We start from the raw sequence: 20,109 nt of genomic DNA, 5'->3' as shown, positions 1-20,109 counted from the left end.
TATAAAAAAATACGTGTTTCTTAGATTTTCGTGTTTTACAATATATTTCATGGAGAATCAAATCGGTTCCGGACAGTTGTGAAACTTCCCTTGTAAGTACGCTAAAGTTAGTTTTTGCTACATGTGATTCTTGTTTATAGAAATAATGCAGTTTGCAAAGTGTAGAATAAAATTACACGTAATTTGATAAGAGAGAAAGAGAAAATGTGCCAGTTTTGCTTCTATATCTTCATTTCTGAATTCTTAAATTTGGAATCTTGGAATCTAAAAACAATGTTAAATTCGTCATTAATACCTTCCTTGTTAAACTTTCGTTGTCGCTAGGAGTTTAATATAGTGAGCTTTGTGAGTAATTTCAAACTCCTGGGCCGGCAAAAAGCATTGAGCCTGTATCCTTGGATGTCGCAGACGCCTTACAAGATTTCTGCAGAATATGGCAAGGAGAACAAGGAGAACACCGGTAGCAGCGATCACGGCCATAATAATGAATATCTCAATGTTCTGCTTGCTGTAACTCTGTTCGACTAATTCAACGCAACGGAACCTCTCGCGATCGTCTACCAAGTTACCAGACATCACAATAATATTGGTGAGTTCATCCAAACTGGCGCATACTCTGTAATAACCCGGCAATGACACATCTACATCGATGACGGATGCAGAGCTACAATTAAGTCTCTGTCGATGTACTACAGAGATCTCGTTGAATACAAAGATTGATAATTGGCAGGTTGATGATGAATCAATGGTGTCTTTTGTTTTGGAAAGAATTACGTCGATGTGCAAATAGCTTTTATCATCAGATACATTTACGTGAACACCAGTGATCCGTGAATAGGAATCAAGAGATATTTGCGTAGACGTTGGAGAACGAGAATTCCCTTCTTTCACGTACTGATCTTCCGTCTCTATTCGTTGCTGAGTCTTTTCTAAAACGATGACGTCGCTACAACCTAGACCAAGGGATACATCATCATAAACGTTGGGTATCAATAAAACTACACAATAACGATATTTGTGATGCAATTGCAGATGTAGAGAGGCCGGTATGGTGACCGGTAAGATGCAGGGATCTCGCATCATCCGGGAATCACAATGTAGCGGGCTGGACTCTGTTTGAATCTCGCTATCGTCAATTGTTTCGTAGACGATAAGCGAATCGCAAGTGTAACGTTCAGCGCACTGCTCCACATGCCACAATAAATTGATACCGGTTGATTCATCGTAGCGAAATTCTTTGAGACTTAGTTGTGTACCTGCCGGATGTTCCCGGGTCATCATGGGTGATGTAGGCTCGCCGCAAAGTAGACTGCCCGTCGGTACTTGCATTAGGATACCATTCTCCAAGGCAGGTGGTGTCGCGCACACTGCCGATGACTTGTCCTCTTCTGTTAGGCTGGAGTTTGCCAGCCAGTTAGCAAACTCCAGCAAAGTACAATCGCAATTTAACGGATTGTCGGCGAGGGAGAGCTTTTTGAGGTGCAACTTTGATGTTAGCACATCGTTAGCTACAATTGTGATGTCATTGTCATCCAATCGTAGATCTTGTAAACTTTTCAATGGCACCACCAAATCGGCCGTCAACGCACGCAGAAAATTGTGCGTTAAATCTAAATACATTAATTTTTCTAAATGAGCCAAGGAAGCACTAGACACGGCGACGATACGATTGTTTGCCAGGTCCAGTCGTGTTAAAGTCGATAGATACTTAAACGAATGATCCTCTAACACATCAATCTGCAAATCAACATTTAATAATTTAAATAAAATAATTTTGAAGTAATTAATCCTTTTATATGATTTTAAACGAGATTTCTCTAACTTATAAACTTAACTTTTAAACGAATACACTCACTTGATTATGACTCAAACTGAGATAAGTAAGATTTCTGAGCCCCATGAGAGCTCCTTGCTGAACATTGATGAGACTGTTTTCTGAGACTGTAAGGAAATGTAGTTTAGGCATTTGTGGCAATAGATTGGGACCCATCGGACCCAGCAATAAATTGTTCGAAAGATCTAGTTCTTCCAAGCGCTTCAGACCTCTCAACGCGGACAAGGCGGAAACACTCAGGCGATTTCCATGCATTCTTAGTGAACGTAATGCCGGCAATGTTAAAAAAACCTGCGGCGACAATTGTGACAGAAGATTGTCACACAAGTCTAGATAAGTCAAATTTGACAGTCCCTGAAACAGAATATTTTATTACTCTTTATAATCAATCTCCTCAAAACCACTTTTCATAAATAATTCTCTTTTTTACAAAAATAATTCATATATATATATACAATATTTTTATTTCTTGTAATTAATTATACCTTGAATGAGTCTGCTTCTAATGTTTTTAATTTATTATGAGATAGATCCAATCGGTCCAGACCGACTAGATGTGATAGTGCGATTGTGGGAACTGAAGCTAGGAGATTGCTGGGCAGTCCTAGCGCTTGTAATGGTCGCGCTAGGGCTGTAAATGCGTTATCATGAACGTATCGCAACTCTCCGGTGGAGACAACTAATCCATGAAGTGCGACATCTTCGAGGAAATATGCCGGCAACTCAGAAATTCCTGTCACAGTCACATCCAGCAATGATATTGTGTCCGGTTGACTATGTTTCAAATGTTTGCTGATAGTCTAAGAGGAGCAATAGAGACATAAAAATAATTGTATTATTCTTTCTGTCGTTTATTTCAAAATTGATATCACTACATCTTTTGATTTTATATTTTTTCTATAGATTTATTAAAAAAGTATTGCATTGTAAATGCAATACTAATAAATATAACTGATAGCAGGACTCTCGTTGTGCTAGTATATAAAACAACAGATGCTATCGAGTAATATGAAATAAGAGAGATCAAGCAACCGAGAAAAAAGAAAAGGGATAAAAAGAGAGAAGGTACAATGGACTCTTGAATAATAATATTGTATACAACTTGTATTTCATTGGCAGTCTATACTGCCCACACTTTCTTGGCTGTTATTTAAAGAGTAAATATATAAGTCGATCTTGATTGTGTTGCGAAGCACATATACATATTAGAGATTGAGTTTTGACGACTCATTTTTTTGTATTTTTTTTTTATTTTTCCCGAGGAAAATTTATAAGTCTTAACAATTATTTTGAAATTAATTAATTTCGCCAGTTAGGATAAATTGTACTATTATATATATCAATATATATATTGATATATGATGGCCTGTTGTCAAAATTAATTACCTGCAGTGCCGTTCTATCACCGGCACATCTGAGCGTATGTGGAAAGTCACAAGAACACTCCACGCCTGCTTTTGTGATATTTGGACATTCCCACACAGTGTCAGAGAAAGATGACGACGGCGACGGCGACGGCGATGGTGGTGCGTGGGATAGATTTTTCGGGATGCCATTGTCTTGCATTGTCATAGTCGCCGACGGCAACAATGCATTTTCTTCGGTGGTCGTCGTCTTTATGAATGTAGCCGTCGATGTTGTCATCAATGTAATCGACTCCATTGTCGTTGTGACATTGTCCTCTGTTGCGTCGAGACATGACGCTGTCATTATCAATGTTAAGACGAGTAGGTCTTGAAATAATTTCGGCATTCTGAAAAGAGATGTTTGACAGGTATATTGCGTTTATGATTGTTTAGCATACAGAAAAAGATTTCTTTTTCTGGCAATAAGTAATACTGCAAAATAAAATATTTCGATTTTGTTTTTAGTTAATGCACGCAAATTCATTCTTAAAACGTCGGTCACTAACCACGGTTTAGAAATGACTTAAGTTCCAAATTTTTCGAGGATAAATGATAAAATTCTACAATATCAATGAAAAGCATATTTAAATTCAATGTCTCACGTTTATTATAACGAGTTATGGCTTATCACGAGAAGTGACCTGGAAAAGCTGTTAGAACTCGAAAGAGAATTGCAGGAAAGCGCACCGTTAAAAAAAAGAGCTGCTTTAAATTCAGCGTTATCTATATATTTGAGGCATGTGTTCAAATTAATTTTATAAAAACACCTCGTGTATGTGTATATAATAAAAAAATTTAATTATTTTATTAATTTAACTATGATATAAATATAATACACGATATGCTATTAATTCTTTCTGATGAAATCATTGATCATTTAAATTAATATTTGTATAGATATCGTAATATTGTAAGAAGACTCCTCATGTGTTACGATCAAATGATCCAGACGCAGAAACGGGAATTAATTAAGAAGATGTTAGATTGTGCCATCGGGCGTATGCTAGAATACAAAAAGGAAATTGTGGCGCTGGATTACACAGATTATCAGTACGTTTTTTATTTCATTCATCAATTTATATGTTCTAATTTATAAAGAAATATTGTCTGCACAGATGGCCTGACGATATTTTGAATCAAATGAAATTCACGCCGGATGACATCGAGCTATTTGCATCAGTGTCTGGTCGAGAACGTATAGAGGAACGCAGAAAGTTTATTCAAGCGTTGGTGGAGAGTGCTCACAAAGGTTTGCAATCAATTCATCGTTTTTTTTAATTTTAATAAGATCTAATAAAATTTTATTAAAATGTTGAAGTAATTAATACAACAATTTACATTAAAAAATTTAATTTAAAAGTTTAAATACATTTTTGAAATTTAACCATCTAGTACCACACATGAGAGAACGCCGTCTCTCACAGATACAGATTGAGAGTACACCCGAGGTGGAAGATGAGACGTTGAAGAAACGTGCTGCTCGACGAAGAATGCGCATCGCACCGCCATCGAAAGTAGAGTTAATCCACGAATCGCCATTGGAAAAAGCTGCCCGAGAAGCAAAGCTTGCTGCTGAAAAAACTATGCGTAACGCAATGTTATTGATACAGAGTCATGAGAGAGCCAGAAAGGGACGCATCTACGGTGCAGATGGTATATTCGCAAAAAAAAATAAATAATTTCATTAGAATAAAATTTTTCAAGTGGCACATTCTCATATGAAAGAAAATGTTATTGAGTATGATATATCTATTATAATATTTATTATTACGTTTGCCTATTAATTATTGATACTAATTTCTCAGTGAAACATATATATGATTACAACAAAAAAGTGAGATCCGGAGAGATAATACCGAAAAAAATAGATCACGTCAGATATATCAAGTCAGCAGTGACGATACAACGTGCATGGCGGCGTTATGCCGCTAAAAAAGCTATAAAAAAACGAATTGCACGTCTCGAAGAAGCTTTGGGTATGACGATACCAAGCTGGCGATGCAATAAGACAATCGCAAAGGACGATGACAACTTTCAGCGACGACGTGCTCTGATGCCCATGTTCGATGCACGCACGAAGAAGGCAATCAGTGATGAACGTACAAAGGTAAATTTATCAAAGATTTCACAGAATTCGTAATTTACATTGCATTGTATACAAGAGAAAGATAATAAGTTAAAAAACAAAAAATAATAAGTGTATAAGATTAAAAAATAATTAATTCCCCAAAGCTTCTGAAAATAAGAGGTCCGGGATTAATGGAGGATATCACTGACGAAATTCATGAGTGGTTCGTCATTTGGTACAACGCATTAGGACATTACGACGTGTTTCCAGCTGCGGATTTGGGTGGCAGTGTACTGATCGTAACCGGGCAGACCTTGACGCCAGAGGAATATTTAATGGAAAAATTAGAAAAAGAGAAAAAAGCCAAGGAAAGAATGGGATCAGTTCCCAAAGCTGAACCTATCAAGAGCAAAGTTGCTGGTTGGAAAATGCCGCAAACAGATACTTTGTCCTGCTTGGAGGAAGCAAACAGCGATCTCATTCGAAACTGGAGCTTTCGTGACGAAAAATATTTGGAACAAGAATATTTGGATCTAATTACTGAGAAACTTTGTTATGAGTTGCAGCTTGAAATGAGAGAGATAGTAGATGAATTGATGAGGGCCGAACTGGAATTACTAAACAAGGCATTGTTGAAGGATCACAAACATGACAAGAAGAAATTCACGATTCCAACAACGGATAAAAGTAATCGATACAACTTAATAATTAAAACTTTTGCACTTATTATTTAAACAAAAATTTGAATTTTGATTAATTATTATGACAGAAAGGATCGACAGAATTAAAACGAAGAAGAAAGACATTTTGGAGGATGTGGCCATCGAGGATCTCTTTAGCGAGCTTCTACAAGCTGAAATTATTAGGAATTACCAAATTATTTTTTTACGCGATTGGTTTGGCGATCTGTCCTATCAAAATTACGAGGCACGTCGCGAGCTCCGGGATCACAAGCATCGACTCGGAGAAGTAAAGCAGCTCGTCTTAGAGTACTGCATATTGCCTTTAATTTCCAAGGAGACACATCAACTTGCACCGCTCGTGCGTTCTGTGTGCATCTACGGATTACCAGGAGCCGGAAAGACCTCGCTTGTGAATGCCATCTGCTCAGAGGTGATATTTATCTCGATTATGTATCTTCCCATGTTAACTATTATGTCAAAAGATATTCAAAATATGTTATATGCATATATAGTACGACATACAATAGTTTTCAATTCTTTGTAATACAATATTATGATACCATAAATTAGACTGTATTAATATTTCCCTCGCGTCTATTTATGATCTCTTTGAATTTTCTTAGATCGGCGCGTTACTTTTCGACGTATCAGCACCTGTTTTAGCTAATAAATATATAGGCAAGGAAAAGCAACAGAGACTCATCAATATCATTTCTAAAGTGGCCCGTTTTTACGCACCTTCCGTCATATTTCTCGATGCTGGCGAAAAACCCTGGCTGAAAAATGTTCCACCAGAGGAAAGGTATCTTCAACCCAAGCGATTCGCCAACTATTTTGTTAAACTAATGAAAGACATTAAACCAGGTGACCAGGTAAAGCTACAAAGAAATTGGCAAATAATTCTCTTCCACTCTCTTAGTAATTCTTTTTATTCTGTCGTGTGATTTACTTTTTATTAATTATCTGCGATAACGCAACTGCTCTGTCATTATTGTCTCAGCTTGCGCTTTGCGCTATAATGTTTAAAGATCTTTAGACATTAGAAAAAAAAAATATATTATATATACATATATATATCGTGAGAACGCGGAGTGACACGCCTAAATTGGAGGACTATATCAAAGCATATACGCAATCGAGCAACGCCCACTTTGTAAAATTCTTGTTATTCCTGTTTGAGATCTTTCTTCAATATGAATGAATCGCCGCCACCTCGGACGAGTCACATATACTGAGCTATCTCTTTCTCTTTCTCTTGTGCCGTTCAAATCTTTCATCTCGGTCGCTCGAGGTTGCTCATCAATGAAACACCTCCTACCTGTATATATGGTTGCCGTATGAGGACGTAGGTGGCAGCGAGTTAACGTAGGATTTAGAGTGTTAAAAATTCCGGACAGATACTGTTACTCACTGGCGTAATATTATAGAAGGTAGATTGATACTTGAAAAGTAGATATTTTATCCCGACTTTCAATTTGTGTAAGATTGAATTAAAATATAAAAATTATGAAATTTATTAAAACATTATACAAATGAAAAAATATCCAACATACATAAATAAAATCTGATTTTCGTTATGTTAATTATTAATATGACAAATTCATTTTTAACAGATATTATTTCTCTCGCTGTCTGAAGAACCTCATAAGGCAATAGCCGCTTTCATCAAGTTCCACGATAAATTTATAAGGATACCCACTACCGATTACAACACACTTTACATGTACTATAAGAATCTATTAATGAAATATCACGGCGTTGATCGCAATATCGATGTCTCCTGTTTGGCCAAAATGTCTATTGGGATTCCTCTGAATTTTATCCGGCAAACCGTGGAGAAGGTGCTGTCGCTACGTCGAAGAATTACTCTTAAATCCAATCCATTGAATCCGATGGAAATTATGAATGAGATATTGATGTATCAACATCCTACGACGGGAATGGTGGAGAATCTTGATAAATTTGAAAGAAGCACCCCCCTTGGCAAAAAAAGAGCCAGTGTTTCGTAAAAAGAAAATTCGCGAAAAGAAGAATTTATTTATTTATTTTTGGTCATATATATAAATATATGTATCGCAGAAGTTTCGCTCTTGTACAAAAAATGTATTTATATTGCAAATATTTGCATTCTTTCGCATTGCGTTTAACAGCCCATAAGGATATAAAATATAAAAAGTATGTCTATTTTAGAGAAAGAAAATAAACATACTTAAATAAAAATATTCTTGTATGCACGCAGGAAAGACAGATGTATATCCTACGACGGAGATGGTGGATTATATTATAGTTAGAGAACGCTAAAGAGAGAGTACGTACCTCTAATATATAATATGTCAGTCTCCTCGAGCGTGTTGCCAACCCTTGCACCCTCCCACACCTGACCTCGGTTTTAAAGCGGAGGAGGAAGCCAGTAGCACCCACGCCGGTCAAGTATTTGCGGCGAGTGCATCGTGCTATATTAATGAAGAATAATCTTCAAGGATCCCCTTAGACGTTTTCTGTCACCATATCCCTTCTTCAAGAGTTCGCGAGTTCTTCCTTATGTCTTACTAACCGTCACGTTTGGCAGTATTTCGACTTTTCAGTAGACCTTATTATCCCTCGCGATATCGCCGCATAATTGTTGTACATCAAGTCTTGCCGAGGAATCGCTTCTTATAGCACAAAGTTGACAATCTCAGCATTCAACGATGATGGTTGAAATGCGTTCACCAGGATATACACTGTCACACATATACATAACGCATAATTCGTTGGACGTTTTGTCGAATCATATGGAAAATTGGTACCGCATGTTCGAAGGAAACATGAGCGCGCGCGAACAATAATAGTAAGTAGGACGATCGTACGATGTGTGCTTCGAAGCACTATGCATCAAGAGCATGCTCGGCAACCGCATCGAGAGACGAGAAACCAGAGAAACCGTCGCGTCGCCTCCACCGTCCACACGGTGGGGACTCTCCCGGTCCATGTCGGTCCGTCCGTCTCTGTGTCTCTTGGTTTCCACATAGCATAGCCATGTATGGAACACAGGACGACGTTCTCTCTCCCGGCTCTTACGCCCACTTGCCATAGTCGCGCTTTCCGTACTGACTCTGACTCCACCGGACCTGGAGCAGGTATCGTCACGATTGACGCCAACGAAAAGAACGAGAATGACAACGTCGACGATATCGTGTGAATCACTGGAAAAAGAAGAGCGAATAGAAAAAGCAAATAGAGGATCCGATGTATTTTTCGAAATATAAACATTTTAAAAATCTTCATCTTTGAAATATCAAAAACTCTACCTCACATTTCAAGAATATTAAAGAAAAACCAATTGATTTATCAAATAAGGAGAAAATTAAGAAAATCTTAATCTTTTTAATTCGTCTAATAAGGAAACAACTTTGTATTAATGCATGCACTGTATAAAAAGTAGCACCAAATGATTTTTGCATGTGTTGTTTTCGTATATATGAGAACTCGAGAGAAGATGAAGCAAAGAAGCCGGCGAGAGAGAGAGAGAGAGAGAGAGAGAGAGAGAGAAGGTGGGATAGTAGGGGACTCCGAAGGTCTTCAGGATCCTCACGAAATGCCTTTTGATACTGGAAATCTGTTTGCCATCGTCGTTACGAAATCACGTAAAACCGGGCCTCTACGCCCACGCTGCAACAAGAGACTGGCACAGTCGCGGTGAAAGAAAGTTCAACTTCTTTAACAAGCTCGAGATGTTTATAATACACCAGAAATCGAATATCGTATTTAAAAATTAGCGTAAAAATTATTTATTGCAAAATTATTCTCGTAATTTTATAAGATTAATTGACTCTCTAATGAAAATGACGAAAGTTCCTTACATAGCAGTAGAAAAATAACTTGTGATAGCACAACCGACAGTGATGAAATTTCATTGCATAAAACGCCGAAAAAAAAATGATTCTGATATAAGGAGAATATCTAGTAGATATTTTAAAAAATTGATATCCAAATCAGATCACATTTTATACTATTATTATAAATTAGTATTACTTTATTTTTAATATTGTGTTCTAATAAAAAAACAAGATTAATTTGATTAATTAGATAATAAATGTAATTAATTTTAAAGAAATATTAATCGATACACGCGCGCGCGCGCGCAAAAGATCGAAGTGAAGATGATAACTATAATAAAGTCGTTTTGCAATCAATTAATTGATCCTACGATTATAAAGTCCATTACTAATACTTAATCGTGAACAGCGTGTTTCAAGATCGCGACGGAAAGTCGTATAATACCATGAAAGATGACGATCGTTTCGTCGATATACTATCCAAGGGTTGCTTGTGTACTTGCATAAAAAGTTGCATTCTCTCAACCAGCTGCATTGAAAGTTGATTGACTTTTGTGTTTTACAATTTAACTTGCTCACGACGCAATTATACTAATTATAGTAAAATATAAGAAGCATGAGAGTGCATAATATCATTAAAGTTTATACAAAGTTTTCATAAAAAATTCGATTGGGTCAAGGAATTTTTAAGTCAAATTATGATATATATATATATATAAACATTTTTGTATAATTATATATTTTATTATATTATTTTTTTTTTATCATGTATTGTATCAAATTATTTATAAAAAAATATTTTTTATTTATTTATACATATAATAATAATGAAGATAAAAAATTTATTATGTGATATCATGACATCGAATATTCCGAATGTGAATGATCGCACGATTATTCAAAATAATGATTAACAAATTTATTTATTTCATTTCTAACTTACTTCTATTGTGAAAAAGACACCGATACTTTATAAGATCAATCGGAAATTCTTTCATTTTCAATCATTAAATTATTTAAAAGTCTCTTCCATTATATCGATATAATCCTTAACATCGTTCATATACCTCCGTAAAAATTTGTGATCTCTTTTTACATTTTTAATTAAATTTTTAACGTCTGTTTCCCTGTAAAAAAAACCGAACAAAATAATATCGAATTTTCAAATAATTATTCAAGCTACCTAAACTTACTTTATTCTACCTAGTATACAATAACAGTTGATATCATTTGGAGTGAGTTTATCAAATTGTTTAATTTTAATCGTAACTTGTAGTATAATGTCCAACCGTTTGCTTCGAGATGTAAATGAAATTCTGAAATAAATAGATTATCATAATTTCGTCAAATCGATGTACATGTATGTATTTTAAATAATAATATTATGTATAATGTTAATGTAATAGTATGATATAATTTGATGTAAATTATTACTCGTCATTAGTAATCTCCATTAAATTTAAATCATCCAAACGCCTCAAATCAAACTTGAAATCCATCGTTAGTTTGACATCTTTTGAAATAAAATTTAACATTGGAAGGATGTCCTGATGAGTTCTATACGAACTTGTAAGTAATTCCACGTTTAGTTTCTCCAGAATTAATCTGTGAACTATCTTTGAAAATATTCCTGAATCGTCTATCAAAAAATTAAATTAATTAAAATATCGTAACTTTATTTTTTAACTGATATTTGTATAATTACCTGCAAGGCGGGAAATAATCTTGATTTCTTTAATCAAATTTTTCTCGGAGTCATTAAAATCATATGATAAAAATGTTGCTATCAATAATGAATTTGCTATGAAACCAAAAACGATCATTTTCCTGTTAATATTATTATAATATATGTTCCAAATAACGTCGTCCCTACAACAAAATAACATTAGGTCTCTTTAATTCCTTTTTGATAATAAAATATACTAAAAATATATATGTACCCTGCGGCATACATTTCTAATTTTTGCAATAATGTTACAAATGGATCTTCGTTTTTAACGTCTTCGTTAATCGTACTAACATCATGTGTTGTTACGAGTCCTGTTGCACATTTGTCTTTCTGTCTCATATTTTGCTGTTTCACTTCATCATTTAAATTTATTCTATGTTTTTCGGGATTTATTTGATTTTCCATTACTACTCCTGTGCCTTCGAGATAATCACTACGTTTTTTTGTTTCCTGTAACAGTACAAGATTTTAAAATCATTTCACATCATTAATTATCAAAAAAATTAAAGTAGCTGGAGATCAAATAGAAGATCAAAACGAAAAAGAATATATTTGAAAGAAACTAAAGAAAGATGCAAAGTTGCAGAATAATATTAAAAAGCAAGGATGATATTCAGATTTTACCAGCTACTTCAATTTCTTTGATAATTAGTGATGTGGAATGATTAAGATCTTGTACTATTACAATTTTCCCATCCTTAGCATTCATTGATAGTACGTTTTTTTCATTAATATTCTTCGTCGAATGATAATTTGAATTATTAAGTTGATTGTCATTAATAATTGTCTTTATTATCACTTGGCAATCAATTTCCTGATTATTTTCAGTTTTATTCATTACAGTATTTTCGTGGCGATTTTCTGTTTGATTGTTCTCAGTATTTATTGATTCCTCTTTTTCTCTTAAAATTGTGAAATAATCATTTGCGGCATTTTCCTTCGAATTTGTTGAACAGTTGGATTCTGTTACATTATTTACTATTAATTGGTTAGAAGTATTATTTACTGGTATATCAGTGATAGTCGATAACCGAAATTCATGTTGAATTTCGTGGAAAGAGCTTTCTTCTTCGCTGTCTAAATGTACGAACGATGGTGGTTTAATTGATTGTAGCTCTTCGAAACTATCTTCCAGATGTGGCAAACTTTTTCTTGAAAAACTATATTTACTAATCTCGTCTAGACTATTCCTAAGATTTGAGTCAGATATCTGTGTATGTTCTATTGTTTCCTTTACAGAATCATTATGTTCTTGTTCAATATCATTTAAATCATTTACATAATTAGCGCCAGTACTAGAAAATGAATGTACATCACTTGAAGATACTTGAGAAAACTGAATTTCCATAAAAGAATTGCGGATTCGTTTTGAATATGATTTTTTATTATCATCAGACATTCTTTTTTTACCGCTGACATTTTCTAAGTATGTACTTAATGAATTATTCAGTGGAGATTGAGTAATAGAAATGTTAAACGATTCATCGTGTCTAATATTTTCTGCTTCTACAATTTCCCTTGGAATTGTAAAATTTTCTTTTATTACATCTTCCCTTAATTTTGTTAGATTATTATTTGTCATTAAATGTTGGAACTCATCATTTTTAGAAATTATTAAATTCTCTGTTTCATTTACTTTCGCATTTTGTGTAAAATGTAATGTTGATGGTACTGCAGCAGTTATTTCCATTGATATATCTTGAATGGTTTCACTTGCAACTACATCAGTTTGGCGTGATACTCTCGCGGAATTTTCAGCTGGTATTGAGATTGTTTTTGAAAATGTTTGAGGAAATGATATGGACTGTGTAGTGTGAGTAGTATCAGTAGTATTAAATGTTATCTCATGCAAAGAAGTTGGGACGACTTTGGTAAATTCCATAGATTTACATAACAATTTGGTTCCTTCATTAAAGCATATTGAATCATTCCTATCTTTTTCTTCATGTGCATTCTCTTTAGATATTGATTTACAAATTGGTTGAGTAATTTCTTTTCTTGATACCGCTGCAGTCATTTCTATGGATATGTCAGGGAAGAATATAGTTTTATCATTTTTTGATATTAATTCATCAATTTTTAAATTCGCTTTATCAATGTTTAAAGGTGCTACATTTATTGACTTTGTTATTTCCATTGATGCATCATTGAAAAATTTAGTTTTATTGTTTTTTTCAATTTCACATATACTTTTGTTTGAGTGAGCAACGTGTGCAGCATGAAACATTTTCTCTTGACACGAGGAAATTGGGAGAGCTTCAGTAAACTCCATAGACTTGCATAACGTTAATGTTTTTTCATTAAAACAGTCCGATCTATTTATATCTCTTTTACTACCTATATTTTCTTCAGACGATTTACAAATAATTCTATCAATAATTTCTTGTTCGTTTCTTGTCGACATTGTCTTGGTCATTTCCATGGATAGATCATGGAAAAAAATAGTTCTATCATCTATAGATACTGGTTTATCCACACTAATATTCTCCTTATTGCAAACATTTGAAAATATGGTACCTAGAGGTTTTGTCATTTCCATCAGTACATCATTGAAAATCTCAGTTTTATCAGTTTGATCCTTTGTCAGAGTTTTTTCTTTAACTGTAATTTCATTATTGGTCTTATTTTCATTCATTTTAGATGGTGCTATAATCATTTCCATTGAAGTATCGAAAATTGTATTATTTGTATGACATATATCAGTATCTGTGGCATCTGTAACAAAAATATAAATAATTAAAAAATAAATACTACTATATTGTAATCGTATATCAATGGAATGTAAATGGTTGTATTACTGATGTTGATACCATTGAGTCATTAGCATATCTCACATCTGGTATATATTCAGAAATGTCTCTAGAAACAACGTTAGATTATAAATTTGTTGGAAATATTGTGTTATGAGTATTTGTAGCATTCCATTTCATATGTTCATAGTTTTGTAATATTGTCGGAATTTGTTCAAAAATTCCTAAATTAGAAGCAACAGATTCCACAAATATTGGTACAGCCTCGGTAATGTTTATTGGTACATTATTACAATTAATAGTACATTCCATTGATACACGATTATAATTAGTATTTGTTTTTGAATTATTTATGTTTTCGTTACATTCTTGTTTCTGTTCTTCAATGTGTAAATGTGAAGATACTAAAGATGTAGATATTGGTGCTGTTAGCTCCATAGAGAAATCTTGAACATGTGTTTTGTCTAATTCAGAGTCTACATTACTAGAATAGAACTCGGAAGGATATTTCTTGGCAACATTATCTTCACAGTCTCCCTCATCAGAATCTCTATATATCATAATATTGCTTGACTTTATACTTTTAGATGTATCTGTTATTATAATTTGTCCAAATTGAGATTCTTTATCAGACAATTGCATATATTCTGAATCCAAATTACTTGATATCCAATCATTAGATACACAAGATTTATTTCGTACTGTAGTAAAACCTAAATTACAGTTTGTATCATTATTTTCTTTATTGGCTCTTGCGGTAGATCCTTGCGGTAGTTGATTATCAACTAAATAGGTACCTATTAAAATACATAATATGTATCATATGGCTCAAATAATTAAAATAAAAGAAAATATATTAAGAAGAGCTACGAGCCAAAATAACAAATTTAATGTACACAATAAGATACAAATAACATTAAATATATTAGTTTAAGGTAGACATATTCTTTTTATATTTATTTTTAATTTTTTATTTATTTGTATCTTATTATGTACATTAAATGTTATTTTGGCTCGTAGTCCTCCTTAACATATTTTCTTTTATTTTAAATAGGTATTGTTTGGACAGCATAAACTATTTTCAGAACGAATATGTATACAGTCATTATTATAGAGGCATGTAATATATTTTCTATCATTTCACCTTCAGCATTTTGATCAATTACAAAAGATCCTTTTAAAGTAGAATCCTGTTCTTCATATGTATTATCCCACACAGTACCTTGTTCAGTAGAATGACAAAATTCTCTGCACAGAATAAATTAAGGGTTTGAGCAACAAATTGTATAACCAAACATTACAAAACTAAGTACTTACTTGACATGTTTTTTCTCTGCAAAACTAACACGTCTCTTGTTTTTTGACAAAGTTGGACTGTCTTCATTAGACGAAGAATCAAAATTTACATTTTGCAACGGTTGCCGTGGTTTACATGGTTTAAGAATCTACCAACATGATTCTTATTAAGAATTATTCATTTTTAATAAAAATAACATACATTGTTAAAATAGATAGCTTTTTAATTTAAAAAATTAGCTAGAAAAGTTATAAGTTATTTGAACAGAAATGTAGTTACCGATGACCGTCTAGATTCACTTCTTCTGTTTTCAGGTTTCGATGGAATCCTGTAACACGAATAAAAATATTACTTTTTTTTGTAAAATTCTCTTTGTATCACAGAATCTTAATTTTACGTATAAAACAAAAAGAATATTTTTAATACATACATTTTATTTACGTATATATTACACACTTGTATACACTGTATAGCTGTGTAAGCTGAAAGTAGCTGAGAACTGAGAGCAGCTGAGAGAAAAGAAAATCCGTTGAATTTGATTTCTCCTTGACTCCCTCCTGAAAACCACCATATTTGTTTCGTAAACGCATTTAAATTAAGCAAAATAAAATCAAATTTCTATGTTACAAAAATTACGGATTGAAAATAAAAAATTATAGATTTTCCACACGTTCATTAAAATATTCTATACTTTTTCAATCATCATTCGATTCGTATTAAAGCCTACTTTACAATTGCGTAAGCGTAGTTATAACTGTTGTAAGAGTGGTAATTGTAAAAATTCATCAATCACAGTCGGATATTCTTCTCGTATAAACCCGATCTACAATTGCGTAAACGTAGTTGCAAATGGTTGTGAAATGTTGTAAAGCGAAGTTTTAACCTGCCATTCCCGATTGTAAAGCGTGTTGTAAAAGATGGTTCAACTTTATCTTTGAAGGCCCGTCTACAATACACGGAGTAAGACGTAAGAGTAAGAAATTGACCAATCACAGTCGATTATTCTTCTCACATTCGACTGTGATTGGTCAATTTCTTACTCTTACTTCTTTCACCGTGTATTGTAGACGGGCCTTTACGCTTACGCAAGTTACGCCGCATGTGCCGGCACCCTAAGTCCGGATCTACAATAGGGTTTTAAGCCTTAAGCCGTAAGAAATTGACCAATTAGTCCGGATCTACAATAGGTGTTTTATTCCTTATGCCGTAAGAAACTGACCAATTACAGTCGAATCCGAGAAGAATAAGCGACTGTGATTTGCCCATTTCTTATGGCTTACACCTATTGTAGATCCGGGGTAAAAGCCCGTCTACAATACACGCAGTAAGAAGTAAGAGTAAGAAATTAACCAATCACAGTCGATTATTCTTCTCACATTCGACTGTGATTGGTCAATTTCTTACTCTTACTTCTTACTCCGTGTATTGTAGACGACGCCTTACGCAATAATTATAGATCGGGCTTAAGGATGCCGTCACATACGGCGTAACTTGCGTAAGCGTAACTTGCGCCGACCAATCATATCATTTCACTTGACATCAGTTTCTGTCTAGTCACTTTATGCTTTTTACGCTATTTTGTTGTTACGCCGAAACATGATAGAACCACTATGCGTTGAATCTAATTTCTGGCTCATTTTAGCTTATTCTGTCTGAAAAAATGCACAAGGGTTTCGATTTTGCAACAGTACAATTATAAAAGTTGTACGCCCTTTTGCATCGCGTGAAAAGTCGAATCGAAACCCATGTGGAACAGTACAATTATAGACCTCATTTTGCCTCTGTGACAGATTTCCTAACCTCAATAGTTATCAACTTTAACGATTAATATCTCAGATCACAAGGCAGAACGACGTTTTTTTTGCCAGATTCTTTCGTTTCATGCAAAAACGCGTCGAATAAGCCTAAGAGTGGTTTCACAAAATGTTCCGATTTTAATAATTTATTCGATCATCCGCTCATATATACGCGATGGAAAGGTACCGGTTCCCCATGAGGCGTACTTTTCGAGATGCGTAGGTTACGAAAACCAATCGTAAATTCATTTAGCATTTCTTTTAGAGTGTACAACAGAAATTCTAATCAGCAATTGGTTGCATTAGTTACGCATTTCTCTAATCTTCCGCGAAATACGCTCAATGTGAATGCCGGCTTTCAGAATGGGATATTCTAATAAATAAAAAATAACGTATTCTAGTAAATAAAAAATAACGTTTTATAGTAAATTACTAGAAAACGCAGGTTACGCTTACGCAGGTTACGCCGCATGTGACGGCACCCTTAGGGTGGAGTCCCATGAAGCGTGTTTGCCTCGTATCGCGTAACCGCGTAACCAATCAATAATCAGTAAAACGCGAAACCACAACAGCGGATCGCTTCTGATTGGTTACGCGGTTACGCGATACGCGGTAAATACACCTCATGGGACTCCAGCCTTAGTTTACATTGGCCGCGTTCAGCAGACTCAACTGTTGTGGAGCGGATCCGTGAGCGCTCGCTGCTTTGGATGATCTAGAAGAATACACCAATAGCAGCGAGCGCTCACGGATCTGCTCCACAACAGTTGAGTCTGCTGAACGCGACCATTGTGCAATCAGTGCAATTGGTCGCGTTCAGCCTTAGAACATATACTACTGGAAGCGGAATAGGGCGCTGAACATGAAGCCAACATCTGTGTGAGAGAGAAAGGTATAGAGTCCCAAATGTTTGCAATGCGCATGTGTCAGTACCATCGTCTGTGAACACCAAAGCATAAAGCTGGAAACACAATAGACACAGGCAATAAGCACAGGCAACAGGGAATAACGAGCCGTCCAATCAGAGCTTAGTGGTATAAGTTCGATATTATATCCCAGAGCTCTGATTGGGCGGCACGTTATTCCGTGTTGCCTGTGTCTATTGCCTGTGTCTATTGTGTTCCCAGCTTAAGCGTTTAGGTAAGGAATAGAAAACGTTCTAGTGTAAGATAAAAATGGCGTCCCATGTTCCCATAATTCCAATAGTACAATTCTTTTCCTTTCGATACGAGAATCGAGTGTAAAACGGTAAGTATATGGACAAGACTATTCTTGACCTAAAAGACTTTAGAAAGTGTATATTTTAATACATGGCATTAAAAATGCAGACATACAAGTGAAAACCGTCACAATTTATTAGTTAAAAATTTCTAACTATTGAGTATTAAATTTGTAAGGTTATAAAATCTTATGCTATATATATATAAAATGCATAATAATTAATAATATAATACTAAATGTTTTAACAAGCAATAATTTCTGTTTATTCATTTATAACATAAATAGTAATATATATATATTTTTATATATGTATGTGTATATATATGTTATATTTGAGCTCTTTTCATGTCATGCATGACGATACGCAGTAAGTTTGGGGAGGGCACCGATTGCACACATCGCATATTGCACACATGTATCGCTGATTGGCCAATTTAAAAATAAAATAATCTCATTGGCAAAACACTAAAAAATTACTAGGCACCAGTTGATATGAGTGGTGTGTACAATCAGAACTGTAGGCAAACGGGATCCTCACAACAAAAAAACCGGATCACGGTGCCTTACTGTCGCGAAAGGGTTTCACGTGCGTTCGTGCTTGCTAGCAGCGTGATCCGCGAACGACCAATTAGGACCTGTTTTCGGCTGTGGGTGCGATCCCTACAATCGCGTCATGATTGTTACACCGGTACCCGTCGCTTTATCATCTCGCGACCATGATAATATTCACTTCGGAATCGTTTCTCTACGTAGCCGTGTCTTTCGAGCCGATCGCGACTCAAGAGATATTCTTTTTAAGCGTTGTCGCGAGTTTCCGTACCAGACTTCTTAAATATATGGGCAACAGCCCTTAAATATCTGGGCAACAGCCCTTAACGTGTTCATTAATCGACTCAGGGCATTGTCCCCTAGGCGCTGTCGATTTAGTGATCACAACTTATAAGCGAACGTTAGGGTGGAGTCCCATGAAGCGTATTTGCCGCGTATTGCGTAACCGCGTAACCAATCAATAATCAGTAAAACACGAAATCACAACAGCGGATCGCTTCTGATTGGTTACGCGGTTACGTGATACGCGGTAAATACACCTCATGGGACTCCAGCCTTATCCGCCGCAACAGCAGTGCGTAGAACACAAAGCGAACGTTATTCGTCGTAACTCATAGTGCGTCGTATCAATGCGAACAAATTAACCAGCATGCGTGGTTAGGACATTGTGAACGATATTTGTTAACATTTAATAAACTATTAAAAACTGACTAAACGAAAAGACAGTGCAAGAGTATTTTTTATTACATTGTGCTGAATCCTATGGAACAATATATATATAATATACATATATATATTATAAAAAATATATTTTAACTTCTATTATAAATAAGTGGAAATCGTTGCTTATAAAATGTAGTTGTGGTATAATTATTACACATTAATTCATGACATTTTCTAACCTTACAAATTTGATGCTCAATAGTTACGAGTTTTAGCTAATTGTGACGGTTTTTAT

The 20,109-nt window shown here is 34.6% G+C and overlaps 3 protein-coding genes across 3 annotated transcripts; 1 reads left to right on the top strand and 2 right to left on the bottom strand.

The window, feature by feature from the left end:
* Nucleotides 1-43: 43 nt before the first annotated feature.
* Nucleotides 44-9,208, bottom strand: Lrt (Leucine-rich tendon-specific protein). The gene is made up of 5 exons (XM_018508969.1): nt 8,308-9,208; nt 3,221-3,587; nt 2,320-2,634; nt 1,856-2,188; nt 44-1,737 (listed from the first exon to the last, which is right to left on the bottom strand). Exons 2-5 carry the CDS (start codon nt 3,584-3,586, stop codon nt 304-306), a joined length of 2,448 nt encoding a protein of 815 aa, XP_018364471.1. The 5' UTR covers nt 3,587; nt 8,308-9,208; the 3' UTR covers nt 44-303.
* Nucleotides 3,542-8,018, top strand: LOC108762137 (IQ and AAA domain-containing protein 1). Its single transcript, XM_018508968.1, has 10 exons — nt 3,542-3,608; nt 3,706-3,976; nt 4,138-4,290; nt 4,356-4,489; nt 4,633-4,893; nt 5,046-5,347; nt 5,473-5,995; nt 6,078-6,421; nt 6,615-6,863; nt 7,605-8,018. The coding sequence occupies exons 2-10, from the start codon at nt 3,834-3,836 to the stop codon at nt 7,998-8,000; spliced, it is 2,505 nt and encodes an 834-aa protein (XP_018364470.1). The 5' UTR covers nt 3,542-3,608; nt 3,706-3,833; the 3' UTR covers nt 8,001-8,018.
* A 196-nt stretch (nt 9,209-9,404) lies between the features above and the next one.
* On the bottom strand, nt 9,405-16,422 carry LOC108762116 (uncharacterized). Its single transcript, XM_018508947.1, has 13 exons — nt 16,318-16,422; nt 16,042-16,142; nt 15,865-15,913; nt 15,606-15,733; nt 15,433-15,536; nt 14,432-15,085; nt 12,224-14,253; nt 11,750-11,988; nt 11,515-11,678; nt 11,244-11,448; nt 11,003-11,125; nt 10,753-10,936; nt 9,405-9,642 (listed from the first exon to the last, which is right to left on the bottom strand). The coding sequence occupies exons 1-12, from the start codon at nt 16,369-16,371 to the stop codon at nt 10,822-10,824; spliced, it is 3,966 nt and encodes a 1,321-aa protein (XP_018364449.1). The 5' UTR covers nt 16,372-16,422; the 3' UTR covers nt 9,405-9,642; nt 10,753-10,821.
* Between the last annotated feature and the right edge of the window lie 3,687 nt (nt 16,423-20,109).

This window comes from Trachymyrmex cornetzi, unplaced genomic scaffold (assembly GCF_001594075.2).
Source record: "Trachymyrmex cornetzi isolate Tcor2-1 unplaced genomic scaffold, Tcor1.1 scaffold277, whole genome shotgun sequence".
NCBI lineage: Eukaryota > Metazoa > Arthropoda > Insecta > Hymenoptera > Formicidae > Trachymyrmex > Trachymyrmex cornetzi.
Note: the sequence above shows the minus strand (reverse complement) of the source record. Positions and strands in the feature narration are given on the sequence as shown.